At 56.7% G+C, this 26692-nt stretch overlaps 1 protein-coding gene across 22 annotated transcripts in view; it reads left to right on the top strand.

The window, feature by feature from the left end:
• PLEKHA6 (pleckstrin homology domain containing A6) overlaps positions 1-21556 on the top strand; it is a 136059-nt gene extending 114503 nt beyond the window's left edge. For 16 of the 22 annotated variants that reach the window (XM_045583006.1, XM_045583005.1, XM_045583008.1 and 13 more), the window contains 15 exons: positions 662-730; positions 1930-2010; positions 2260-2409; positions 3155-3250; positions 4670-4781; positions 5415-5554; positions 6526-6675; positions 7924-8053; positions 8268-8374; positions 9244-9420; positions 10568-10735; positions 10822-10955; positions 11383-11528; positions 17016-17139; positions 17824-21556. In XM_045583006.1, coding sequence (XP_045438962.1) covers positions 662-730; positions 1930-2010; positions 2260-2409; positions 3155-3250; positions 4670-4781; positions 5415-5554; positions 6526-6675; positions 7924-8053; positions 8268-8374; positions 9244-9420; positions 10568-10735; positions 10822-10955; positions 11383-11528; positions 17016-17131 — 1776 coding nt within the window. In that variant the 3' untranslated portion in view covers positions 17132-17139; positions 17824-21556. The remainder of the gene's footprint in view (positions 1-661; positions 731-1929; positions 2011-2259; positions 2410-3154; positions 3251-4669; positions 4782-5414; positions 5555-6525; positions 6676-7923; positions 8054-8267; positions 8375-9243; positions 9421-10567; positions 10736-10821; positions 10956-11382; positions 11529-17015; positions 17140-17823) is intronic. The other 6 variants (XM_045583012.1, XM_036442480.2, XM_045583004.1 and 3 more) reach the window with 5 other exon arrangements.
• Positions 21557-26692: the final 5136 nt, after the last annotated feature.

Below are 26692 nucleotides of genomic sequence, written 5' to 3'. Positions count from 1 at the left end.
GGACCATGGATCTGCTCTTTAATGCTTCTATTTTATATTTGGCATCTTCTCCACAGGCATTGCTGGGGGTGAGGGCGTGGGTGTGTGATAGGGAACCATTCAAGGCCAGCGGTGTGAAAAGGGTGCTGTGGTTGCCGGATGCGTCACGGAGGGCAGGGAGCATGTGCCGGACCCAGAGCCGCTTCTGTGTGTGTATCAGTCCTGGTTGAGGCACCAGCCCTGTGACTGGTATTCAGTCCCCTAGGTCAACAAGTCTCAAGCATTTCCAGTGCTCGTTCCATTCTCCCATGCCTGACCCTCAAACACAGCTGAAGGGTAACTGTTGCTGCCAGGGTTGTTACCAACAAGCCCTCTGGAAGCTACACACACTTGGAGTCCCTCTCAGCAGTAGGTCCTACAGCTTTGGAAAGAGGAGACAGCCAGAGCTGAGCAGCGCCTCTCCTTCTAGAATGGGCTTGGACAATAGGGATGGAGCCTAGACCAGGCCGTCCCAGGCTTCCCTGCCAGGGGACAGAGAATTAGTTCAGCTCAGGGGCCCAGGTGAAAGCTACCAGAGGTGGTGTATGATGGTTTCTGGCCAAAACAGAGCAAGGGTTGTCGCTTTCCCACCTCCACACGCCCTCTGTGCCCTGCTGCCGTAACCGGCCTCGTGTTCCTGCAGGTCCCTCCGTACCCAGAAGTGTTCCGGGACAGCGTCCACACCTACAAGCTAAACGAGCAGGATACGGATGTAAGAGCAGCGCTCCTGCTCCCTCTGTCCACTCCACCCCTCCTGCTGCTGTTCTCGTCCTCAGCTCCTCCATCCATCTCTCTCCTCGTCGCTCTTCACACACTCGACTCATGTTCTCTCTCCCTGCAAAGACGACATTCTTCCTGTCCCTCCTCACCCCCCTTCTTTTCTCATTCTTCCCCCTCCCCCCGCCTCCCACTCTGGCTGTGCCTTTCCCCCTGAGCCCGAGGCCCCGTGTCTCCAGCAGTGCGATCTGCTTCCTGCAGGAGCTCAGACTTAGTCCCTAGGTAACTGCCAAGAAGAACATGGCTGTGCCCCAGCCCTCTGGGAGCCTCAGGGTAGCGGCAGACACCCGGTGCCAGCAGGTGGCAGCATTGATTCCTATACAAACAGCCCGATAGCAGGTTCTGCAAGAGTGAGACCCTGTGGGCTGGTGGGTCAGGGTCAAAACAGGTGGCATGTGAGCTGGCCTTGAGCTAGCAGGCGCAAAGGGCACAATCTGGTTCCGGGGGAAGGAGCTCAGGGGTGTCTGAGGAACGTCATGAACAGAGCTGCGCGCATAGAAAAACACAAGTCTTTCCGGAGGAGAAGTTTGGCCCCGCCTGCTTCCTCCCCAGCTGCCCTGGCCTTGTCTGGGGAGCAGATCCGCCCAGCAGGCCTGGGAGAGGTTCCATCCACACAGGGACCAGACCTCCGAGGGACCCCGGCATCAGCCATCCTGAGACCCTGGCGAGAGGAGGGGAGACTAGATGGTGTGGACCATGGAGCCCATTTACATTGTTTGCTGGTTTTCTGAGACTGCTGTTCAAACACCCTACCTACCCCTTGAGTCCATATCCCCTAGGAGGCCAGGAGGGCCAGGCCACGTTATCTCCCAACCCTCATGAGTTAGAAGACCTGAGAGGATGGGAGTGTAGGAGCCTAATGTTTGGCGTTCGGCCCTCTCTTGACTCACTTCCTCAGAGAATCAACACACCTCCCCTCCCAGTGGGTTCTGGGGAGTCGGGCTCCCAAGGTAAAGACCACCTTCCTGTTCCCAGGAGTTCCCCAAGTCAGGGTGACAGGCTAGGCTTCTCTGTAGGGGAGAGGAGGCGGTATCCAGAGGCCGGGCCCTGCCAACCCAAGTCCCAGGTCCCCATCAAACGTGTCCTTCACCCCTTCTCTCTCCCTTCCTGCCCCCCACTTTCTCGGGACCCCAGAAGTTGCTGGGCAAACTGTGTGAGCAGAACAAGGTGGTGAGGGAGCAGGACCGGCTGGTGCAGCAGCTCCGAGCTGAGAAGGTGAGAATCAAGGGGTGGCCTTGAGTGGGGGCAGGTGGGGTGGGGGGAGAACCGGGGGGGAAGGTGTGGGCTGCTAGCTCCATCTTGACTAAGCCAAGAGCTTCGCCCTCCTTGAACTTCTGTCCTGCCCTTGCTCTCCTGGGGAGCCTCAGGCAGGGTGAGGACAACCTCCACTCATCGGCCTGGGATGCTAACAGCCCCAAAGAGGGGAGCTCAGGGCCACTCTCGGCCGCCCCTGCCTTCCCTCAGGAGAGCCTGGAAAGTGCCTTGATGGGGACCCACCAGGAGCTGGAGATGTTCGGGAGCCAGCCCGCCTACCCAGAGAAGCTGCTGCACAAGAAGGAGTCGCTGCAGAACCAGCTCATCAACATCCGGGTGGAGCTGTCTCAGGCAACCACGGTAAGTAACCGTGGTCACCAGAGCAGGCCTGCACCTGCCAGGAGAGCCTTCCCTCCCCGAATCCCCGGTCTCCCCAGAGGGCCGGAGCAGGGTGCTCCCGGGGAAGGACACAAACACAGACCGGAGCTCTACCTTGCAAGGAGACAGCCTGTAAGTCAGGCTGCTCGCCCACAGTCTCCATGGAACTAGCGGCGAACTTTCCACCAACCATACCTGCCCCAGGTCGGCGTGAAATCAAGGCCACTTGTTTCTCTGGCTGCTCTGGCTTCTCCCCTGGAGAACCCGGACCCTGGCAGCGATGCTGCTGCCTGGTCATCCCTGTGGGCCTGGGGCAGACCCTCCCAGCTGACAGTCTGGGTAATAACTTTCAGGGAAGCAGCAAACGCTCCCGGAGAGCATGGCCCAGAGAGGAGAGCACACCTCCAGAGGCACCCCCCTTCCCTCCGTCTCTTTTCCCTTCATCCTCCGCTGTCCATGGCCCCATCTGGGAGAGCAGGAGGGGGAGGGAGCGACGCTCCCTGCTCCGGCCTGTCCACGTGTCTGGAGAGGATGCTATTTTCTCTTACTTGGTTTGTGACTCTGGTAAGGCTGGTGCTTGGCTGTCGTTAGCATGTCACAGGCCTGTGCACTCTCCTCCTGGCCCTCCCCGGATCTGCCAGCCCCGGGCCCCAGGCCCTCCAGGCCCAGTGGCAGGAGGAGAGGGGTGCTGGGCGAGCTGCTCTCTCAGTAACTGCTCCCTGTGCAGGCCCTGACCAACAGCACCGCGGAGTACGAGAGCCTCGAGTCGGAGGTCTCCGCCCTGCATGACGACCTCTGGGAGCAGCTCAACTTGGACATCCAGGTGACCGGGGCCCGGGCAGGCAGGGGGCCGCGTGTGCTGTGGGTCTGCCATTGTCCTTGTGGCCAACAGAGACCAAGGTGGCATCCGCTCTTGCTTTAGAGATTTCAGACTAAAGGCGAAGAGTTGGTTTCTGAGACCAAAGGCCAGATTTGGGCCACTTCAAAGGGACTCCAAATCTCAGGATAACGTGGGGTTCTTTTTCAGTTCCATCATAAATGGCAGGGAGTGAGCCCAGGAGAAGCACAGGAGCTCGTTAGATGCCAGGTGTTGTATGACTGAAGGATTGAACAGACATAAATAGAAATACAAGATCGTACAACGCTCCCTCAGGACAGCAGAAGAGTAGGCAGTACAGGCTGCATTCAGGCATTAGGAAGAGACCTCCTTTCTGGGACTTGTTAGAAGCATGGACGCGCTGACCGTGGGCATGTTGTTCTCTGCCTCCCTCTGTCTTTTCTCTGCCCAGCTCACTCCTCTGTGCCTCCTCTCTAGCTGGCATTGCAAGCCGTTCCTCTGGTGCGGTTAAGTCCTGCTTTCCCCGGTTTTCCTTCTGGTAACAGAACTTACCACCCTAGCCTTGCAGCTGGTTGGGTGGAGCGAGGCAAAAGCCTGGTCTGAGGACCCAGGGGGTCGGTGGGCGATTTTAAGAGGCAGGGAAGTGTGACCAAGAGCACTAGCTCTTGGAGCAAACAGACCCAGATTCGGGTGGTGGTCGCACAACTTACTCCCAGGTGGCTGGCTGAGTCCCTTCGTCTCGGAAGTGGAGACAGCTGCCACCCTGGCCTCCTAGAGCCGTGTGGCCAGAGAGGGTTAGTGTCTGCAAAGCACTCAGCGCGGTGCCCGGGGCAGGGGTGCTAAATTAGAGGTGGCCATCATTTTTCAAAGAGCGGGTGCTGTCATCAAATACAATCCATGAGCACTTAGGCATACGCTGGAGGTGGGCCTTACAGACGAGCTACCTGGATCTGAAGGAAACCAGGGAAGTGGAGCACTCAGCCTGGAAAGGGGGCTACCCTAGAATGTCCACCTGTGGGGCCTCCTCTCCATGACCTGTCTCCCCCAGGGGCTCGGGGGCAGGTCCCCACTCTCTTATAGCTCCTCAGGATGATCTAAGGGGACTCTTCACCCTAATGACAGAGTCCTCTCGTTAGCATTCAGAACTGCATTTCATAGAGGCTGAGGACACAGAGGCCGCCTGGGAGAGAGACGAATGTGCTGGAGAGTGTGAGTGTGTGTATGTGTCTGGTATGCGTACTGGAGGTGTGTGTGTGTGTGTGTGTGTGTGTGTGTGTGTGTGTGTGTGTGTTACACTCCCTCGTGCACAGGGTTCCTGCCTGCTGCTGGCTTAAGGGAGGTGGGGAAAGGGAGGGGACACTCCTCAGCAGTCACTTCCTTTGACCTGCTCTGTGGCTGTTGCAGAACGAGGTGCTCAACCGGCAAATCCAGAAGGAGATCTGGAGGATCCAGGACGTGATGGAGGGGCTCAGGAAGAACAACCCGTCCCGGGGCACAGACACAGCCAAGCACAGAGGTGGGCGCCGCCCCTGCCAGCCTCAGGCCTCTGGCTTCACCAGGAATGCTCTGTGCCCTGGCTCCTCCCACACTTGCTAGCTCGCCCTCTAGGCCAAGCATGTCAAACTCACGGCCAGCGGGTTTGGCTAATTTACTGGCCACAGTTTGACATGCTTGCTCTAGATCCTCACTCTGTGCTCAGAACCAGCCATGGCCTCTCAGGGCTCCAGAGTCCTCCCCAGAACCCTGGGGTGGTGGGTAGGACACCCTTATCCTCCCCTCCCCAGAACAGACTGGATATACCACTCAGAGATGCTGTTGACCCTGATACCCTAGATTTCTCCCCAGAAAAGGTCAAAAGAGCAGCTGGGCGTCCCCAGGCCCTAAGCCCACCGGCCCTTGGATGGTCTGAGGCCTCTACCTTAGTGTCTTCCTTCAGCTTGGGACCTTGAGCTGGTTGGCTTTGACATCCTCTCCCCTGCGCAGCACACCTCCCAGCTGGTGGCCCAGCCCATGTACAAGTCCCTTGGCAGGCTCAAGGGACCCTCCCATGTCCTTGAACCCTGCCCTGCCCTCCCCACCTACATAGCCATCCATACTCCAGGCCACACCCCTGCCCACCCTCATCTTTCTCCTCTTGTTTTCCCCCAAGGAGGCCTTGGCCCCTCGACCACCTACAGCTCCAACAGCCCTGCCAGCCCTCTCAGCTCCGCCAGCCTCACCAGCCCCCTGAGCCCCTTTTCACTGGTGTCTGGCTCTCAGGGGTCCCCCACCAAGTCAGGGTCCAATGAGGTAAGCTGATGAAATGAAATAGAAGGTAAACGGGGAGGAAGGACCTGGTCCTCATTTGCCTGAAACTACACAGATTCTGTGCCCCGTCTTCCCCAGAGGCCTGCAGTCCGAGTGCCTCTGCCTGAGGGGCGTTCTCCCATCTAGTGTGTGACCTTCCTCCCATTTCTCCTGTACCTGCTCTGGTCTTCACCAGCATCCCTGGCCTCCTTCCAGAGCACCAGGATGGGGAGCAAAGATACCAAGCACTCGATAGGAATTCAAACCCAGGGTTGTTCCAGGGGTGAAGGGGTGAGAGCTGGGGGACAATTTCCTAGTCAGTTGATTAGCAAGTGTTTACTGGCTCTACTTTGGGAGAGGGTGGCAGGAGGCCCGCTCGGGGTACCCCGCATGCCCACGGCCTCCACTCTGAGGCCCCAGAGCCCAGGGGGACTGAGGCCGATAGACAGCAAACCAGCCTCAGGCACGTGGTGATGTGTGTCTCAGTACTGAGCCATGTGGTTCAGACTGTAAATGCTCTGCTCTTCCAGAGAGGATGGGACTGGAACTGGACCTGAGGCTTTGGCACAAGTAGAGGAACAGGACAAAGTGTTGAGACAGATAGAGGAACAGGAGAAGTGTTGGGACAGGCAGAGGAACAGGAGAAGCGTTGGGACAGGTAGAGGTACAGGCCATCGCAGGCAGAGGCACTGGCGGTAGCACAGGTACAGGGTGGGAAGGTATCATTGTGGCGACGAGGAGAAAACTTTGGAGAAGAGATGGGAGTGATGGGAGTGTGCGCAGGTGGCTCAGTGGAGTGGGCCTGAGGGCCAGGCACAGCTGGCTCTGCAGGTAGCTGTGTCCAGGCCACAGGTGGGAGTTTGGGTCCAGGGCCCCGGGTCTCCGCGGCATCTGCCTCTGCTAACGCTCTTTTCTCCTGCTCTCACAGCGCCTGCTCTCGCTCCTCCTAATGCTCTGGCTTCTCTCTGCCTCAGGAGCCCGGCCCACCGCGGCCCCCCCTCCCCAAAGCCTACGTGCCCCTGGAGTCTCCTCCCACCGTGCCTCCACTCCCTAGCGAGAGCCACTTCTGGCCGTACCCCAACTCCCCTTCCTGGCACTGCAGTGGCGAGACAGCCAGGGGCCAGGTACCCAGCACCCTTGGGTCCTGGAGGGCAGGGGTGAGGGAACGGGACCGAAGGCCAGGCGAGGGGCAAGGGGGGACAGGGAGTCACTTCTGCGTGCCAGTGTTCATCCCCGCACTGAATTTCTGCTGGGCCCTCTGTCTGCGCAAACTCTGGAATGAGGAGAGGCTGATGGGGCACTCACACACGCCCTCTTGCCCCTCTTTGCTTTCTGTGGACAATGGGGGAATGAGCTGCTGCTCTACTCTGTGCCAGGCTCCTGGGGGCCCCTGGCTCTGGGTGGTGGTATGGCCTTCTCCCTGCCAGCATGACCAGTTGATGGGAATCAAGGGACCCACACACACATACTGGTTCTGTCCTTGTCCACCCCAGGCCCCAGCCCCCCATGCTGTCTCTGCCTCTGTCCTCTCTGGGGCCCACCACCCCTGGAATATAAGGGTGCAGGCCCCCTCTTCCCTGTTCGGGCCTCCCCTCTCGCCTGGATCCCTAGCGAAGATCCAGGAGAGGCGTGCAGTTAGGCTCGGAAGAGGTTGCACGGTGAGTAAACATCCTGTGCCCGAAACTGGGAAACTCACATTCTCATCTCAGCTGCTGGAGTGTGCCTAGTCCCGAGGGCCTGCCCGGCGAGGTGGGCAGAGCAGGGAGCGGCACTGCAGTCCCAGGTGAAGGCAGGTGTGTTGTTTGCCGTGTGCCCCAGCAGGGCTGGAGTGGAGCTTTCTGAGCTCTGGCCTAGGCTTCTTCCTCTGCGATCCTCACTGAGACTTAGATTCTTCAACTGGACGGAGGGATGGGGGTGGGGGAGGGGGCAGGCACAGAATGGAGCAGATGATGGCTGAGGTCCCTTCTGGCCTCAGGATTCTGTGAGCCACAAGCTGAGTGCCCCTTTCCTGCCCCCAGGGCCCTGGTCCCAAAGCTCACCGGGTTCTTTGGCTCAAGTCTTGGGCAGGATCCAGACAGAGTCCTCAGAGACCGTTGGCCTGATGGCCCCTCCACTCTGGCTCACTTGGTGCTTGCCGAGGGGACTGGCCAAGTGGAGGGGCCTCCCAGAGGCGTGAGCCCTCCTTCCCCAAGGACCTCGCCCTGGCCAGCCTAGTGCCTCCCTGTCCACTTCACAACAGGCACACGCAGAGTGGCCCTGTCCCGGGTTTTCAAGGGTTTGCATGCCAACCATTGCCAAACAAAGAACTATCGCCGGGGCCTCCTTCCTGGCAGTCACTCTTGCATGAAACACCTCCTCATCCTTTCTTCCAGCCCAAGGCAAGCTACGACCCAAGCAAGAGAGAGTCCCACCAGACCTCACCCCCGGACACGTCGAGGGACATCAGCCTTGTGCCTACCCGGCAAGAGGTGGAGGCAGACAAGCAGACGGCTCTCAACAAAGGTATCTCCTGCCCCGTCTTCCCCTAGAACTGAGGCCCGGGGTCAGAGAGGAGCGCAGGGCGGTGCTCACTCATACCTATGGAGTGCTCACCCACCTGGCCTGTCTTCTCCACGGACGGTGGGGGTGAGACCCAGCCTCTCTGAGAAGCAGCCCCGCCCCGTCTCTTCGCCTTCCTCTCTCCATGAGGCCCACTGGCTGTTCTGTCTCCCTGCAGTTGGCATTGTGCCCCCGCGGACAAAGTCGCCCACTGAGGAAGAGGGGACCCCATCGGGGGTGGTGAGGAGGAATGCCAATGGGCTCCACAACGGCCTCTCTGCCCGGGTAAGTACCCCTGCGGGCTCTGGGGGCTTGGCGGGCCTGAGTCAGGCCAGGAGCCCAGGGCTCTGAGTGTCCACCACCTGTCGCTCCTGTTCAAGACCCCCAGGGCTGGAGGTGGGAGACAGAGAAAGCAGGAAAGCCAGCAGCCCCAGCCAAGGGGTCTTCTTCAAGGAGGCGTGCCAAGGGACAGGAATGTGTGCATAATAAAGATTTTAAAAAAAATACTGAGCAAAATTACTACGATGACATACAGATGTGGCAGAAGCCAGTGGTCAGAGTCGCGTGCTGGCCAAAGCTGATGTCGGGGTCCTGGGGCCGCTAGGAGAGGAGCAGAATGCCACGGGCTTGGTAGCTTAACCCACAGAAGTTTACTTTCTCACAGTGTGGAGGCCAGAGGTCTGCACTGGGGGTGTTGGCAGGGGTGGCTCTTCTGGAGGATGAGGGAGAGGCCCCGCCCCCCCGCCCAGGCTCCACCCCCTCCCGCCCAGTGGATGGTCATTGCTGGTGATCCTGGGTGTCTTTGGCTTGTGGACGCATCACTTCGCATCACCTCCCCCATGTGTCTTCTTGTCTCCCCCTGAGGACACCCATTATTGGTTTTAGGGTGGCCCTGATTCAGGATGCTCTTGAGACCCTTAGTTTAGTTACACCTGCAAAGACCCCCTTTCCAAATAAGGTCACACTCACAGGTCCTAGGGGTTAGGACGTGGACATATCTTCCGGGGACCGCTATTCCATTGACTACAGGCAACTTCCCAAGGAAGGGGAATCTTAATGGATTAGGGCAGCTGAAAAGGCTGGGGGGAGGGCATGCACCTCTCAGAGCCTCGTATGTGTGTCCTTACCCACCCCCCACCCCCCCACCCGCGCAGCAGGAGCGCCCCAAGAGCGCGGTGTTCCCCGGTGAGGGCAAGGTGAAGATGAGCGTGGAGGAGCAGATCGACCGCATGCGGCGCCACCAGAGCGGTTCCATGAAGGAGAAGCGGAGGAGCCTGCAGCTCCCTGCCAGCCCTGCCCCAGACCCCAGTCCCCGGCCCGCCTACAAGGTGGTAAGTCCTCCCAGCGTGACCTGACATTGGTCAACACTGCCTGCTCCCGGGGGCGGGGGCGGCCAGCCTGGGCTGGAGTCTGGGAGTAGGCTGGGGGTTAGAGAAAGAGGGGCTGGAATGCTAATGGGCTCCCCGATGGCCTCTCTGCCTGGGTAAGTACACTTGTAGGCTCTGGGCACTGGGAGGCTTCTGCCCACTGGGCAAGGAGATCCTGCTATAGGCGTTCCCTTCTTTTTTCATACATTTGTATTGATTTCAGAGAGGAGAGAGAAAGGAACATCAATGATGAGAGAGAATCATTGATTGGCTGTCTCCTGCATACACACATTGGGAATGAGCCCACAACCCTGGCTTGTGCCCTGACTGGGAATCCAATAGTGACCTCCTGGCTCATGGGTCAACACTCCACGCCAGTCGGGCTGGGTGTTTCACTAACTCACACACAGGAATGCCTTGATTATTTTGGTTGAACCAAATTACATACCATTCAGGTAATAGAGGGCAGTGCGCCAACCACCACCCACAAGTGGCCACCCCTTACCAACGTTTCCAGCACACTTTCTGTGGCTGAGCACTGGGCCGGGGATCATTGGCATGGCTCAGTTCAGCTCCCCGTCCCTTTCCCGTTCTCTGCCTCATCCTTTCAATAGCCCGGGTTTGGAGTTACTATCCTTTAAGAGAGAGAAACCAAGTCACGAGAAATTCAGGGAGTCTTGGGCCACACAGCCGTTAAATGCAGCGCTGGGAGGAGCCCAAGGCATCTGCCTACCTTTTCTTTCTGAAATATGCCGAAGTTGTGACTCATAGGTCCTGCCCTCCAACAGTTCACATCTCAGCTGGTGGATTGGAACTTCCATAATAATAGGAAGTGGTTAGAGACACTAAGTGTAAAACACTGAATCAGCTGCCCAAATATATGTCACAGGAGGCGACGGAAGGGCATGAGGGGGGAGGGGCGGGGGTGACGAATGCTGGTGAGAAATGTTGATGAAGTCCCGCCTCCGGTCCTGGCAGTGGGCAGGGTGGCTCTGCAATGGGAGCCGCGGGGTGGCAGCCAGACCGGGCGCGCCAGGCAGGGACAGAGGGGGCACGCGTGGTTAGGGCGCCCAGAAGGCTCGAGTAGAAGCTGAGGTGCCCATGTCCCCAGGTGCGTCGCCACCGCAGCATCCACGAGGTGGACATCTCCAACCTGGAGGCAGCTCTGCGGGCGGAGGAGCCCGGTGGGCAGGCCTACGAGACGCCACGGGAGGAGATTGCCCGGCTGCGCAAGATGGAGCTGGAGCCCCAGCACTACGACGTGGACATCCACAAGGAGGTGAGCGGAGTCCGGGGGACGGGGCGGGCAGGGGCCCTGAGAGGGATGGAGCGATGACCTCGGTTCCCCCCTCCACCCCGCCACAGCTCTCCACCCCCGACAAAGTCCTCATCCCTGAGCGGTACATCGACCTGGAGCCGGACACGCCCCTGAGCCCCGAGGAGCTGAAGGAGAAGCAGAAGAAGGTGGAAAGGATCAAGACGCTCATCGCCAAGTCCAGGTAACTGGCCTGAGGGGACCTGTACTCTTTCTGCCTCCCCACCCCCACGGCACCTAGGACATCAGTGCTCCAGCCCATGTCCGAGGGGACCCCAGCCTCCCCCAGAGTGGAGCGAATAGAGGCCGTGGCTCAGGGCAGTGATCTGGGCCTGGCCCTCCGGTGGGCCCAGGAGCTGCCCATGGGTGCCCAGAGGACCGTGAGCTCACGCACATGCTCATCCAGACACATTGATGGGCTGCCTCTGTGACTTCTCCCCTCCAAGGCAACGTGCACTTGAACCTTCGAGTTCGTTGTAAAGCATTGTGGGTAAGGGTCCCCACATGTGTTTCGCCAGAGCTTGGGGGGGACCAGAGCTTGCACATGCCCCCCTGCGGGCCAGCTGGACATCCTGTCCCCCCACCATGTCTGTGTGTCTGTGCCTCCTCAGTATGCAGAACGTGGTGCCCGTCGGCGAGGGGGACCTTGTGGACGTGCCCCAGGACTCAGAGAGCCAGCTGCAGGAGCAGGAGAAGCGGATTGAAATCTCCTGCGCCCTGGCCGCCGAGGCCTCCCGCCGGGGCCGCATGCTGTCTGGTGAGAGGGGCCGGGCCTCACTCTGCCAGGGACATGGCCCACCGACCACTTAGGGGAGGAGGCATGGCGCTGGCAGGGGTCAGGGCTAGAGAGGAAGAGGGCACGGGCAGGCTGAGCATTGACGGGGCGCCAGGTCCTGTGCTAGGCTCGGGGCGCACAGAGGCTGAGGTGAGGGAGCTCAGAGCCGGGAGCACTCTCCTCACCCCCATACAGCAGGATGGCCGAGGCCTTGCAGGGAGCACAGGGAGCCATTGCACCGGGCAGGTTGGGAGGCACAGAGAAAGGTGATCACGGACATGATTGGGAAAGTTCAAAGTATTTACCAGCTGAGGGGTGAGGGCCAGGTATTCCAGGGTACCCTTCCCTTCTCCTCCTTCTTATTTGCTTTGTTAATCCTCACCCAAGAATATTTTTCCATTGATTTTTAGAGAGTAGAAGAAAAGGGGAGAGACAGAGTGTGTGTGTGTGTGTGAGAGAGAGAGAGAGAGAGAGAGAGAGAGTGAGAAAGAGAGAGAGAGAGATTTATGGTTACCTCTCGCATCGAGATACGTGCCTTTGACCAGAATCAAACCCTTCCGTCTTCGGGCTGAGGCTCTATCCACTGAGCCAGACCGGTGAGGGCTCACTTCCCCTTCTGGCTGCATGCGGAGAGGAAGAAGGAGAAAGAGGGTGCAGGCAACCCAGGGCTGAGCGTGCTAACCATCGCCACGTTGGCTGCGGACCCAGCACTCTTTCCCGCTAAGGGAAGATGAGTCTGAGGGGCTGGCTCACGCGGGTCCGAAGGGCAGCAGGTCCCAGACGGACACCGTGAGGTCAAAGTCAACAGGACTCGCTCTCCTCAGCCTGAGACATCGCGGGGGGAGATGAGAGTGTAACAGGCAAGCACGAGATGAAGGCAGGTGGGGAGAATGAGAGGGATTCTCTCTGAACGGGAGCGGGGAAGGCAGAGGCGAGGCAGTGCTGAGTCACGAAGGCTGGGAGATGACAAGGTGGCCAGGATGGAGAGGGAGAGGAACAGAGGGGGCTTTGGGGCCGGCCAGGAGGGTGCCCCGGGAGGATGCCAGGCTTGATGACTTTAGTCCAGGCGGCAGCCGCAGGCACTGGCCACGGGTACAGCAGCCTGTGTAGGAGTCCATGGAGGGGATGGCGTCTCGTGGCGATGTTGATGAGGATTCCAGTTCCAGCTACCCGAGGCTCCGATCCCTCCTCCGTAAAATTCAAATTAGGACACGGTGTGGCGGTGCGAGGAACAGACAGAGTGTGTGCTGAGCGCCCAGCACAGGGCCAGGCGCCCAGAAGGTGCTCAGTAAGCTCCCTGCCAGCTGGGGCAGCAGTGGTGTTGGTGATGGAGGCAGTTAGTGCTCTTTGAAACGGCCATGGCTGGAGTAGGAAGAGGAGCCATTTGTGTTTTTCTAGCTCTTTTCAATAGGGCTATTTTCAGAAACCAGCGGCTTTTGGGCTAAACAAGGATGTCAGTCAGCCTTCAGGAAGAACCTAGCAGTTGGGGTGCAGTGGGCATTAGCTGGGTGTCCTGGGGAAGCCCCTGGAGGTAGTTCATTCAGAGAGAGGCTCCCCTTGGGCTGGAGCTGAGGGCAAGGAAAGCCTGGGGCCAGAGGCCGCAGAACCAGTTTGGCTGCCAGGAGGCCCCGGCCAAGCCTCTCTGCAGTTCCGGCTGTAAAACGCACTTGAACCCGCCCAAGATCAAATTCCACTCGCTCTGGGCAAAAGGAAACATCCTCTTTCAAGGGTTATAGCACACAATATTGTTCTTAATCCTTCCCTCCGCCCCTGCCCCAGCCCCTGGCGCTCTCTCCGACAGTCCCGCAGCCCAAGGTTCCACGGAAACAAAACCTGCCGGGCCTCTCAGGTTCCGCCACACACACACACACAGGTTTACATTTTGGGGTCTGTGCACCGAGCACACACGGTCACCTGGGCTTTGCCAAAACCCCAGCTATTTAAAAAATGGCTGTGGACGGGCCAGGCCTCAGACTTAGCCCACTGTCCCCACCACCCACCTTCCATGGTCCAGGTGCCCAGAGCTGCTGATCTGCCAGGCACAGTGAGGACTGTTCCGGGGCACCCATAGTGTGGGCACCGTCCATGCGGGGGGCCTGTGTGCATGGGGTGCTGGGCACGGGCGTGAGGACAGTGCCTGAGTGTGGCCGTGTGGCACGGATGGTGGTCAGTGATGAGTGTGGCAGCGTTGGGCCATGACACCCAGTGTGCACCGACGCAAGTCGGCACTATAGGGGAAGGCGGGGCAGTGTTCAGGTCGTGTACACTGAGTGGCCAGATTATTATGATCTCTGAACGCATAATAATCTGGCTAATATGCAAATTGTCCCCTCGACCAGTTCAACCAGCAGGCAGGCCAGCCAGCCACCCATGTCCCTTCCCCCTGGCCAGGTGGGCTGGACCCCACCCATGCACGAATTCATGCCCCAGGCCTCTAGTATGTATAGATGATATAGATATAGATATAGATATAGATATAGATATAGATATAGATATAGATATAGATATAGAGATATAGGTATATAGGTATATAGGTATATAGATATATAGATATAGATATATGTGTGTGTGTGTGTGTCCCTGTGCGCGCGCATGCGCACGTGTACACACACACACACCCACACACACACACTCAGTGGCCAGATTATTATGCGTTCAGAGATCATAATAATCTGGCCACTCAGTGTATATGGCATGAGGGCATGTAGAGTATCTGAATCAGTATTGTTTGTAGGTACGTATGTATTTGTATGTATTCAAGTATGCAGTAGGGGGGAGGGAATATTTGAGTAAAAATGTAGGGGGGTGTATGTATGTGCGTTCATGTGTGCAAAATGTCCATGGGTGTTATGTGGAGATGGTTATGTATGAGTTCAGGTGTTCTTGGTAAGCTGTTGGAGTATAGGTGTATGTGTCCAGGGAGTGGAGGTAGTATTTATGTCCATGTTCGTGTGTGAATGGCTTTGTTTGCAGAATGGGGGACGATAACAACGTTCGTGTGTATTTTGTGCACAGTGTGTACATTGCAATATCTGTGAACTTCTGTCTGCGTGGGGTGTGGGAGAGCAGTCTCATGAATGTGAGTATGTGTGACTGGTTATTGGCGCAGGCAGCTGTGGCAGGATTGTGAGCAAAGGTATAATATCACATCTGTTCGGCACATACCTGCAGCAGAATCTTTCTTGCTCTTACTGCTTTAGGATCATTCAGAACAGCCTTCCTTCTGACCTCGGTCAGGGGTTGCCCTGAGGGTTTTTTAATGGTTCAGACCTGTGTGTAGCTACGTTCAACGCTGCCAACCTGTGACGCTTTTAAAGTTATGTCTGCTTTTTGCCAACGATTTTCTCTCTTCAGTTGTGCCTTCTTATGGATGTCCTGGGTCCCTCGATTCCTCTTTCTTTTCTAATTTTCTTGTTTTTCACTCTCCTGTGGGCTGGAATCCCAGCCAGGCAGTGCCTCAGAGCCCCGAGTAACTCAGGGTCTCTGACTCCAAGGAGCGCTTCCGAGTCACTGGACGGACTCCCCGGTGTGCATTGTACCATCAGCTTGGCTTCCTTGAGGCAGTCCTTGCTTAGCTTTTGAGTTTTTGAGCTTTTGCGGCTTTAGAAACCGAGGTTGCCAGAGAATTAGCCATCACGATGCAGACATGCACATGAATGTGTGTTTCAGAAGCATCTGCGAATGCATTTGAATGTGAAGTTACAGGTGTGCTGAGCCATGGGCACACGTGCGCGCGCACACTCACACACACACACACACACACACACACACGAATCTGAGTTGTGTGTAGTAAGGATACGGCTTAGCTGCATCCCACGCACAAAGTCCGTGTTGTGTGTAGGCAGACACGACTCCCTGCTCCGTGTCTTCAGTACATATGTGTGTGTGCACATGGGTGATGGGCGGTGCACTGGCCCTGCCTCCTGCACAGGGCAGGGAAGGTGGCGAGGTCAGGTGAGGAGTGTGGAGGGGGTAAGAGCAGGGAGCGGGAGTTTAACACCCAGATCCTTCTCTCAGAGTAAACGTGAGACCCTGGCGGGGCCTGGCTCTGCTCTGGGCTGCAGTGAAGCCATCTGCTTGGCTCGCTCCTGTTTGTACTCAGCTGGGCTGCAGCTGCACAAGGGCTAGGACTGCATAGAGCTGGTCCCTGACCACACCCCGTCTCCTTGTTCTCAACACAGACTGACAGTGATGATGACAGAGCAAAACCCCATTAACCCAGCCTCAGCACCGTGAGGCTTGTAGAGTTGTTTTGGAGGAAGGTGGCAGTTTGCCTTCACTGGGCTGTGCTCAGAGTCTCAACCAACAGGCAACACGCTTCTTTCTTTTTAAATACTTTTTTTATTGATTTCAGAGAGAAAGGCAGAGGGAGATAGAAACATCAATGATGAGCCCTAACCAGTTTGGCTCAGTGGATAGAGCGTCAGCCTGCGAACTCGAGTCCCAGGTTCAATTCAGGTCAAGGGCATGTGCCTTGGTTGCGAGCACATCCTAGTAGGGAGTGTGCAGGAGGCAGCTGATCAATGTTTCTCTCTCATCGATGTTTCTAACTCTCTATCCCTCTCCTTTCTTCTCTGTAAAAAAAAAAAAAAAAAAAATCAATAAAATATATTTTTTTAAAAAAAGAAAGAAACATCAATGATGAGAGAGAATCTCCAAGCCATGTGCCCTTAACTGGAATAGAACCTGGGACCCTTCCATCTGAAGGCCAATGCTCTATCCCAGTGGTCAGCAAACTCATGAGTCAACAGAGCCAAATTATCAACAGCACAACGATTTAAATTTCTTTGGAGAGCCAAATTGTTAAACTTAAGCTTCTTCTAACACCACTTCTTCAAAATAGACTCTCCTAGGCCCGTTGTATTTTGTGGAAGAGCCACATTCAAGGGGCCAAAGAGCCACATGTGGCTCGCTAGTCGCAGTTTGCCGACCACGGCTCTACCCATTGAGCCAAACCATCTAGGGCGGGGCACACGTTTCTGAGTTACCAGAACTCGCTCTCAGCCTCTCGGAAGCCTCAATTTTAAAGGAATCCATTGACATGGCGATCACATCACTTCGATCGTCAGAAGCGGGGGCTGCTCTCCTGTGCTGTCAATCATTGGCAGCGCGGTGTCCCCCCAGGAAAGGCGCCCCCAGTCCCTGTGCACATTAGGGAGGTTTGTGCCAGCTTCCCCATTGTCTGGGGGAGGGGAGCCTTGGGCCCGGAGGCCAGGCCTGGCCCCGGCCCAGCCACACGGGGTCCCAGCAGGGCCTGGATTGGGCCAGGTCTCCCCCGGGGCCGGGCTCTCCTCCCCAGCGCCCCACAGGCCACTCCGCCTCGGCTGGGGCAGGTCCCCAGGCCCCACTGTTCTCTCTGCTTGTCGCCTGGCCTGCTCTCTGCCCTCTGGGGCAAGGCCTGCCTGCTCCCCGCGCCCCTCCCTGCCCTCCCCCCCCCCCATTCACCTCCCTGTTCATTTCTGTTTCCAGTGCAATGTGCCACCCCAAGCCCTCCCACCTCCCCTGCCTCCCCAACTTCACCAGCCAACCCCCTCTCGTCTGAATCCCCACGGGGCGCCGACAGCAGCCATGCCATGCGGGTCTGAGCGCGGACGTAAGCACTTTTCTACTGTATTTCCTCCGCCCCAGGGAGGGGGACCCCTGCCCTCACCCCCATTGAGCCATCTGCTCCCTCTCATTCTGGCATTGCTTCTGCCCTCCGCCCAGTGCCTGGTCGCTCCCCCCACCCCCACCCCCACCCCTCTGCTTGAGCCCGGTGTCCCCTCGTGGGGTTCCGATGCCCCGTGCTGGACGGGGGCCGGCGGGCAGGGCGGCTGCTTGGAGCTGCAACGCCAATGCCATGGGCTTTGCTTCTCCGGAAGCAGATGGAACAGAGCTGAGGCCTCCCGTGTCCACTGTCCCCAGAGGGCTTCCCGGACACCCTCCCCTGTAGCTCCCCAGACACCCTCCCCAGTAGCTCCCCAGACACCCTCCCCAGTAGCTCCTCAGACACTCTCCCCAGTAGCTCCTGTAACAAACAGCCTCAGGAGCCCCCAGGAGCCGTTTCCCCAGATCTTCCTTATCCCAGACCTCACTGCAAGTGACAGCAACGCCAGGCTCTGTAGCCACAGGCTGTGCCCGTCCTTCCCCCCAGCACAGGGCGCTCGGGGCCAGGCAAGCAGAGGGCACGTGACTGCGGTCTGTTTCTCTCTCTCGGGGTCTGACCAGTCTGGCTCCTGGGTAAGTGTCTGGAGCCTGCTCTGTTTGCCCCTTTCTCACCGATGTCCCTTTTCTCCAGTGCGAGCCCTGGCCACCGCCGCGAAGCTCCCCAGAGCCACCTTCTGAAGCCCTGCCCGCGGGGCCCCGGCCCGCCCCGCCCCGCCCCGCGCTCTCCTGGGGAAACTGCGAGGAGCCAGGCTGAGGACCGGGATGCTGCCAGAGGAGCGGAGCGCGGATGCTTCAGCCCCGAAGCCCTCGCTGCTCAGATGCGGTCCCTCCGGTCCTGAGATGGAGCGGGAAGCATCCTGTCCGATGCCCGAGTCACAGGGCGCCCAGGCCTGACTGGCTGGGGTGGGGCTGGCCCTCCTGGAACATTCCCGGATGGAGAAGACAGACGCCTGGGGAAGATGCTCTGGACCATCTTAGGTTGGGACGAGAGGTGAGGAGCAGAGGGACGCTCTGCCTCTTGCCACCCTCCTTGACACCAAGGACAGCATCTGCCATCATCCCCTTCCCATCAGCACCCCCACCCCACGGCCCCCGCTGTGCCCGGGGCTGTGATCCCTGCCGTGGGTGCTCCTTTGCGGACCCGTGGAGACTAACCACCCTGTCCGAGCCAAAGACAAGATGACGAGATGGGGACTCGCCTTGGCTCCCCGGAGACAGAGCAGGCTGGGACAGAGAGCAGGTCTGGGCGGTGTGTGGGGAGGTTGGGAAGGGGGAGGAGAAGGAAGGAGGCCCTAGGAGAGGAAGGGAGAGAAGCAGCAGGGCTCATTGGCAAGTGAAAGGACAGAGACGGAGGGAGGAGGGGAAGGGAATGGGTTTCCGGGGTGAGGCTTAGCGTGGTGCCAAGTACTGTGCCCACTGTCGGCTCGGCCCTTCCACCTTGTCCCCAGGCCGATGCGGAGGCCCCAGGAGGCCCCACCGGTGAGCAGACGGTGGCCTTCAGCTGACGTGCTTGGCATGGAGGCGGGGCGGGGCGGGGGGGGGGCGGGGATGAGGGCGCTGGGTAGGCCAGTCCAGGACACACCGGGCCCTTTGTAGGCCTGGGCCTGGTGTCTGCCGCCGGTTCTGAGCTCGGGGCAGAGGAGGAGCTGTCTTGTGTGGTCAGCCTTGGGGCCTCTCCTGGCCATTTTGGTGGCATTCTCTGGCATGTGCTGTGGGCCAGCTGCCAGGGTGCCCGGGGAGAGGCAATAAGCTTTCCCTGGGAGGCCAGATGCCAGGACCCTGCCACCCACCCGCCCCCAGCCCCAGGCCCCCCAAACGAGGACCTGTGGAGGGTGTACCAAGGACTCTGATCCACATGATAGGAGGCCAGTGCGGGAGAGACAGAAGCAAACTCATTCTTCCTCTTCTCCGCCCGCCATGAGATGAATGTAGCCAGGAGGAGGGAGAGGAGAGAGTGCGGCTCAACAGTCTGGCTCCTAGGCCTTCTCTCGGCCAGAGTTGCTGCCTGAGACGCCAGCCTGATCTCCAGCTGCCCTAAGAACAACTACCTTACCTCCCACCCACTCTTCCCTCCTTCACGGCTGGGCTGTGGCAGTTGCTGGTTCATATGCAAGTAAAGGTGACAGTTCATTCAACAAACATTTACTACCGAGCACCATTTATGTCCTAGGCACTGTCCTAGGTGCTTAGGAAGTTGCTTCTGAGGGATTGCAGACTGGGGCAGGTTCCACGTGTCTTCACTCGTGGCAGGTTTTTGGCTACATTTCCCGTCTGTAGCGCAGCTTGAGCACCCCAAATGTCCTTTCTCCCCCCTCCCCCCGCAGCCTGGCAGGTGGGGTTGGCTCCCAGCTCTTCCTCGTTCCCGCCCCTTTCTCCATCCACGAGACACAGGTTTTTCAGGGCCTTCCATGCCTTCCCCTTCCTTTATCTGTCTCTCCATTTTTTAAAGTGATATTTTTAAGAAATACATGGAAAATACCAAGGATCAATGTCTGCTCGTCTGTCACCTCCTGTTCCATAAAGCTGGCCCTTTATGTTGCTTTACATGCCTTAATATATGTTTTACGAAGATGACACGCATTGTAGGTGTATGTGTCAGATACGTGCTGGTTTGCGTGTCGGGTCCTTTCCCGGAACGCCTGCCCAGGCTGCCTTCTCTCCTTGGCTCTCCGCAACGTTCCCAGCATGCTGCGGCCGCACCCCATGCCTTGGATCCAAAGAAGGGGAGAGAAAGGCTTATTTTAAGACAGATCTATTTTACGCTTTTGTTATGAAAGCAAATCTATTTTCCAATGTGCAATGCCCAAATGGAATTGGCCACGGGGGAGACCCGGGAGGCTGCCTCCAGGTCCGGCCTCCACCCCGCCCCCCTGCCCCGGCTGCTCCCTTCCGCCCACCGCCCGGTCTGCGGAGGGCTGGTCCAGCCGAGGGCATCTCCCCAAGGCAGGGCGTGCTCTCAGAAGTCCTGGTGGAAGGACGTGGTCACGCTGCCCGCTCTTGATGACCCTCTAGGGTTCTCGGGGATGAGTCCTGTGGAAGAAAGCATTGAAGTGTGTGCACATGAGCGCCCCACGCAGGCACCGCCCAGAGATGTGCTCCCCGCCTCCCTCCATCACCTGCTTCGGGGTGGGGGACAGGCAGTTTCGTGGCCGCCGGTGCCACACACGAATGTCAGTCTGTACCTTGACGGACCCAGGGTATGGTGCAAAGGCCAAAGGAAATGGTTTGGGATTCCCTGGTCCTTTGGCGCAGACGAGTTTGAGTTCCCTGGACTTCCCATGCTCCTTTTCACGTGGCCGCTGCTCTGAGTCGTGCCGGTGGCATCTGTTTCACTCTGTGACCTTCCTTCTGGGGGCTGTTCCTGCGGGCCTGGCACCTCGGTCTGGCATCCAGACTGCGGAGTCCGCTCCTGGGCTGAGGAGGGTCCCTCGGACATTGTAGCATCTCAGCCTTCCAAATGGCTTGTCCCTGGAAGTGGGCCCAGGGCTCTTGCTTTGTACAGACCTGGGCAGGAGGGGCGTCTTTGGTCCAGATCTGGAATCTGGGGGATTGGAACCTCTTGCAGAGCTCCCGGCCAGCATCGGAAGCCTGACCTCCCAACGTGGCCACCTGCCGGCCCCTGCTGCCAGCCCCGAGCATCATGCTGCGGATGGATGGGGCCCAGATGGAGGCCAGGGCTGAAAACCCACCAGGGTACACTCCTGGTCACTGATCTAGAGCCTTCCCAATGAGCACATGACCTCCCCGACCAATAACCGGGAGGCTGCCATCAAATATTGCTACTGTCACTTTAAAGGTTTTCTGAGGTTGCAAGCTGTGCACATTTTTCTGCCTTGGCAAGAGGCATGTTCTCGGGGCGCGGCTGACTATAGCAAGAAGAACCCAATTCCTTTCCCCTTTAGGCAGCCCCACCTGGAAGCTCTTAAAACTAAGGGAAAAAATGAAATACATACCTATATATATATATACATATATATATATATATATATATATATATATATATATATATATATATACATATATCTATTTATGCACATATTGGGGCCAATCTGATTTGCTAGTAGTAGACAATAAACTGTACAAGGAAATGTCTGATCTCAGTGTCTTTATTTAGCATAAAAGTGGCCTTAGAAGAAGAGTTCAGGTTAGATAAGCAAACAGCATTGCTGCCAGGGGACCGGCCGCTGTAGCAGCCCCTGAGCCTCTTTCTAGCTGAAGCCCCTCCCGGGGAGAGGGCGCCTGCCCGAGAAGCTAAAGTTGGGGTCCGCTCTCAGCAGCCGGAGAGTCCCCATGCGTGAGCTCTGCATTTGTATATTGCAAGTTTGTATAAAGCCAGCACCGGAAATAAAATGGTTTGTACAAGTGGTGCGTGCGTGCGTGTCTTGCCCTCTGTGTCCGTGTCTGCCTGCGGCTGGCCTCAGGGTTCATGGCCATTGACGGTGTGTCTGGGGCCAGGCCTTTCCGAAGAGCAGAGCGGGTTCAAGCACATGGACTGCCACCTCAAGCTGCATCTCCCCCTCCCTCCCTCCCGGGCAGCTATCCCCGAGTTCTCGAAAGAGTGCCACCGCCCTGCGCCCGGGGAGGCTGCTATGCTGCCAGCACCACAGTCACCGTTTTGGCTCAGGGGACCCCAGCTCAAGGCTTGTGCCAAGGTCTGTGCACCAGGAGCATCAGATGCTCCAGGCCCTGGAACCTCTCATCCTGTTTGGGTCTGAGACGGAGGGTAGGACTGTAGGAGACACTCTCAGCCTTTCTTGGTGACCACAGAGTGCCCTGTGTTTCTGCTGTAAGGGACAAGAAGGCGTATGATCGGGAGGAGACGGGTGTTATCAGAAAGGCCACTCAAATGCTTTGCATCCAGCCTCAATGCCTTTGGTCCATTTCTCTTGGTTATCGGTTATTGGCACTTGGTGTGAAAGACTGAACTAAAGCCTTTCAATTGGAATCTTTCTGTGAACAATAGGAGTCAAGAAGCCCTGTAAATTCTTTATATATATTGATTTATTACAGAGTGGAAGGTAGAGTGATAGAGAATTAGAAACATCAATGAGAGAGAAAGAAACATGGATCAGCTGCCTCCTGCACACCCCCTTCTGGGGATGTGCCCGTAACCAAGATACATGCCTTTGACCGGAATCGAACCTGGGACCTTTCAGTCCGCAGGCCGACAGTCTATCCACTGAGCCAAACCAGTTTCGGCCCTGTAAATTCTTTCATCTCAGTTTCCTTAACTGTGATATTGGGGGCGGGGGGGGGGGGGGGGGGGTTAGGGAGAAAATAGGAACCCAGGACTGTGGCCGGCCGAGCTGGAGTAAAGCAGGATACCTGGGGAGAGAGGGTGGTGTGGGTGGTTCTGGGAAGAGAAAAAAACAGAGAGGAGGTGGGAAGGCGAGTGTCCTCTAATTGCCGTTGTTGCCCTGGGCTGGTTCTAATGGCTGATTTTGAATCCTGGACGTCTGTCCTGGTCCCTAAAGGGCCAGTAGGGTAAGTACAAATAAGGTGACTATTTGGGGGACTTTGTAACATCCCGGGAAGCACGACAGATCCTGATATCCTTTGTGAATCGGGGAGAATTGGGACCAGATGTCGGCTCAAGACAGAGGCCGTGGGGCTGGGAAGGTGTCATGGAGAACTTGTCTGTTTCAGGGCTGCCTCTGTGTCTGCAGCCCACCCAGGCCGGAGCCTGCGGCTTGGAGAGGAGGAGGCATGTGGGAGCACCATGGGCATCACTGTACCCATGATCAAGGCCGGTTCCTCTCCGGGAATGATGCCACAGGTCCCTGTCTGCCCCACTGGATTCGGGGCCCACGCAGCCCTGATAGAGCCAGGCTGGGGCTGGCAAGCAGAGCAGCCACTAGCAATAGGCCTTCCAGAGCGGGGCTCTGACTGCGGCCATTCATTCCTAAAGGGGGCGTGTCCGTGCCAGGAAGGAGCCAGGCTTCTGACCTGCTGCCGCTGGAACCGGGAACCGGGCCACCCACACCTACCACCCTGAGCCTCCGGAGAAGAACTGGCACCACGTTGCTGAGACGGATCCCAGAAAAGATGATGTCAGGCTCATCCCCTCCTCGGCTCCTTGCAGCGCCATGAAGACGTGCACAAGTCACTACACCCTTGCGTCTCAGTCTCCTCACCTGTGATATGTTAATGCCATCTTATAGAGCCTTCGGGAAAACCCAATGAGAAAATGGAAGAAAAACACTTTGAAAGTTCGAACGCACCCGGCCGGTGTGGTTCAGTGGTTGAGCATCTACCTCTGAACCAGGAAGTCACGGCTCCATTCCCGGTCAGCACCCATGCCCAGGTGGTGGGTTCAATCCCCAGTGTGGGGCGTGCAGGAGACAACCAACCCATTAATGATTCTCTCTTATCATTGATGTTTCTGTCCCTTCCTCTCTGAAATCAATAAAAGATATATATATATATTAAGAAATAAGTTTGAGCCGAAACCGGTTTGGCTCAGTGGATAGAGCATCGGTCTGCGGACTGAAGGGTACCGGGTTTGATTCCGGTCAAGAGCATGTATCTTGGTTGCAGGCACATCCCCAGTAGGGGGTGTGCAAGAGGCAGCTGATTGATGTCTCTCTCATTGATGTTTCTAACTCTCTATCCCTCTCTCTTTCTCTCTGTGAAAAATCAATAAAATATATTTTTTAAAAATAAAAAATAAGTTTGAATTCACTTACAAATGTCAGAGGTGAAGGTGCTGCTGTGGAGCTTGCTCAGCTGCCTGTGGGGATGAGGGGAGAGGGAGGATGTCTCCTGAGGTCTCCCCTTTGCTGAGAGATGCCACCAGGGCTCCATTCAGCCCTCCTTCCCCTGTCCAGTTCAACACCTCCAGCCCCGGGGCCCAGGGCACTCCCCCAGGCCTTGACCACATCTGGTCAAGGTTGAGGGCCAGCCCCAGCCTTCCAGGGCCCACATCCTCCTCCCAGGGGTTGCCCACTATGGAGAGCAGCTATAGTGTTTGGACAGGTTCAAGACTCGGACTGATGAGAGGGCACAGTCCTCTCACGGCCACATGCAAGTCCCAGCTTGGAGGGCAGAGCCCTCCCAGCACAAAGAGCTAGAGTTGTAAGTTTGAACCTATGGTCAGAACATGTGGCCCCACGTGCCTGAGTGATAGAGGCTGCAAGTAAACAAAGCTTGATCAGGTGCATGTAGTTGAGTAGGATCAAAACCCCCGGGAATGTTGTAAACATCTTAACAATGCCTTTACTTTGTCTTTATAAAATAAAGACACGGCTGTTGGGCGCTGTCACTGTCTCTCCATCAGAGAAGCAGTGCCCACCCAGACCCAGCTTTCATCCTCTTGTCTGTCTTTTCTCCATCCTTCACCGCCCCCGCTCAGGTTCACCCTTGGCCGAGGGTGGGCAGTGGGCAACCACTCTGGGCCCCTCTCCAGTGCCCAGTGCTGCCATCTGAGAGTCGGGCCAGGAGGGCCCAGGTCCAGGAGAGTTCGTTCCGAGTTCACAGGTGAGCTCCATGGCGGGGAAAGAATTCCACTCTGCTGTTTTGCTCACTTGCTTGGGAGCAGTTTAGAACCACAGTTCAGATGAGAGAAGTCTTCCGTGCACTAAAAGCAGAAACATTAATGACAATAGTAATTGTTATAACTATGTGAGGAGACTAATAACAGTGACTCCTGAAAGTGTGTGCTGTGTGCCAGTGCCCAGTTCTCTGCCCATGGCATGAGTTAACTCACTGATCCTCGTTATACTCTGTGTGAAAGGCACTGTCAGTACCCAAGGACCTGGGGCACAGAAAGGACACAAAATGCCCAGGGACCTACAATGAGGCCGGGGCGCTCGAAGCGCTTAACTTACCAGTGTTTTTTTTTTTCTTTTTAAAAATATACTAGAGGCCTAGTGCTTGAAATTCATGCACAGGTAGAGTTCTTAGACCTGGCAGGCAATCAGGGCCAACTGGGGCCCTCCAGGGCCTTCTGTCCCTGGCTGCCAGTTACTGGCCAGGGCCTTCCTTCGTTCCGTGCCACCCCTGGTGGTCAGCAGTGCACATCATAGCGAGTGGTCCAACTCCTGGTCAGTTGAACTCCCAAGGGGACAATTTACATATTAGCCTTTTATTATATAGGATTGATTTCAGAGAGGAAGGGAGAGAGAGCAAGAGAGAGAAACATCAATGATGAGAGAGAATCATTGATTAGCTGCCTCCTGCACACCCCACAGAGGGGATCAAGCCCACAACTGGGGCCTATGCCCTTGGCCAGAATCAAACTTGAGACCCTTCAGTCCGCAGGCCAACGCTCTATCCACTGAGCCAAACCGGCTAGGGCAACTTACCAGTGGTTTCAATGAGGGTGGCACCTCCTGGAAATTGGGAGAGGGGGTACTAAGGGGACAAAACTCTTGCTGGCGTTCAGTGGCGACAATGCACAGGGCATCTCCACACTAAGTCCTGGTGCTGCACACCTTTATCCCGCGCAGGGGGGCTACACAGCTTCCGTAGGAGTCGTGCCATTCAGAACGGTACTGAGAAGTTTTTATAAGCCTCTATGTTTTTTGTAAGCTTCGTGAATAACTCGATAAGGTAGGAGATGGTTATTAAGAAATAAAGACGCTGTCTCAAAATTATTGAATGATCTACTGCCTGCAATGTCTGTGCAATACGTTATAACGTTTCAGCTTGTATGTTTGGTTGAAAATGAGTCCAATGCAGGAGGGTCTTGCTGAATAAGTAGACACTGAATGTAACATAAACATTTAACAGAGGAGATCTGAGAGAACCAAACCGCGTTAAAGCAAAGATACTTGAAATGCGGGGGCTCTCTGGATCTCTTGAGTAACTGTTTTTCCAAGTTATTTCCTATTTTCGCTGACCTTTATATTTTTTAAGGGTTTGCAGCCCAGGGGTGCACACCTGTGCTGTCAGGGTTACCTGTGGAGCAGTTTTGGGGCGTTGCCTGTGGTGTTTTATCTTTCTCTCATGCTGTACCAGGCTCCACATGCAGTTGCTTTGAACCACTTAGCTCACCATTTCTCTTTCCAATCCATCCTCTATTCCCATTGCCTATCAGAGATATATGCGCTCCAGGACCTTTAAGATCCTCCAAATGGAATTTTCCCCCTCCCCACGGTGGCATTTCAGTTCGGAGATGTGTGTCTGCGATACGCCACCATTTCCCCATTCCGTGCCGTGGGGTAGGGACCGAGGACAGCGCCTGTGCATTCACGCTGCTTCCTGTGGCCACCCCTAACTTGCCTTGCTTTCTCCTCCCTACTGAATTATATATTTTTAATTGATTTTTTTTTACAGAGAGAAAGAGAGAGAGAGAGTTAGAAACATCAATGAGAGAAAATTGATCAGCCGCCTTCTGCACACCCCCCACTGGGGATGTGCCCGCAACCAAGGTACATGCCCTTGACCGGAATCAAACCAGGGACCCCTCAGTCCGCAGGCCGACGCTCTATCCCCTGAGCCAAACCGGTTTCGGCTCCTCCCTGTTGAATTTAGGTTATAACCCCTCTTTCTCTTTTTAT

This window comes from Pipistrellus kuhlii, unplaced genomic scaffold (assembly GCF_014108245.1).
Source record: "Pipistrellus kuhlii isolate mPipKuh1 unplaced genomic scaffold, mPipKuh1.p scaffold_m20_p_18, whole genome shotgun sequence".
In the NCBI taxonomy this organism is placed as follows: Eukaryota; Metazoa; Chordata; class Mammalia; order Chiroptera; family Vespertilionidae; genus Pipistrellus; species Pipistrellus kuhlii.
This window is presented reverse-complemented; position numbering and strand designations above follow the sequence as displayed.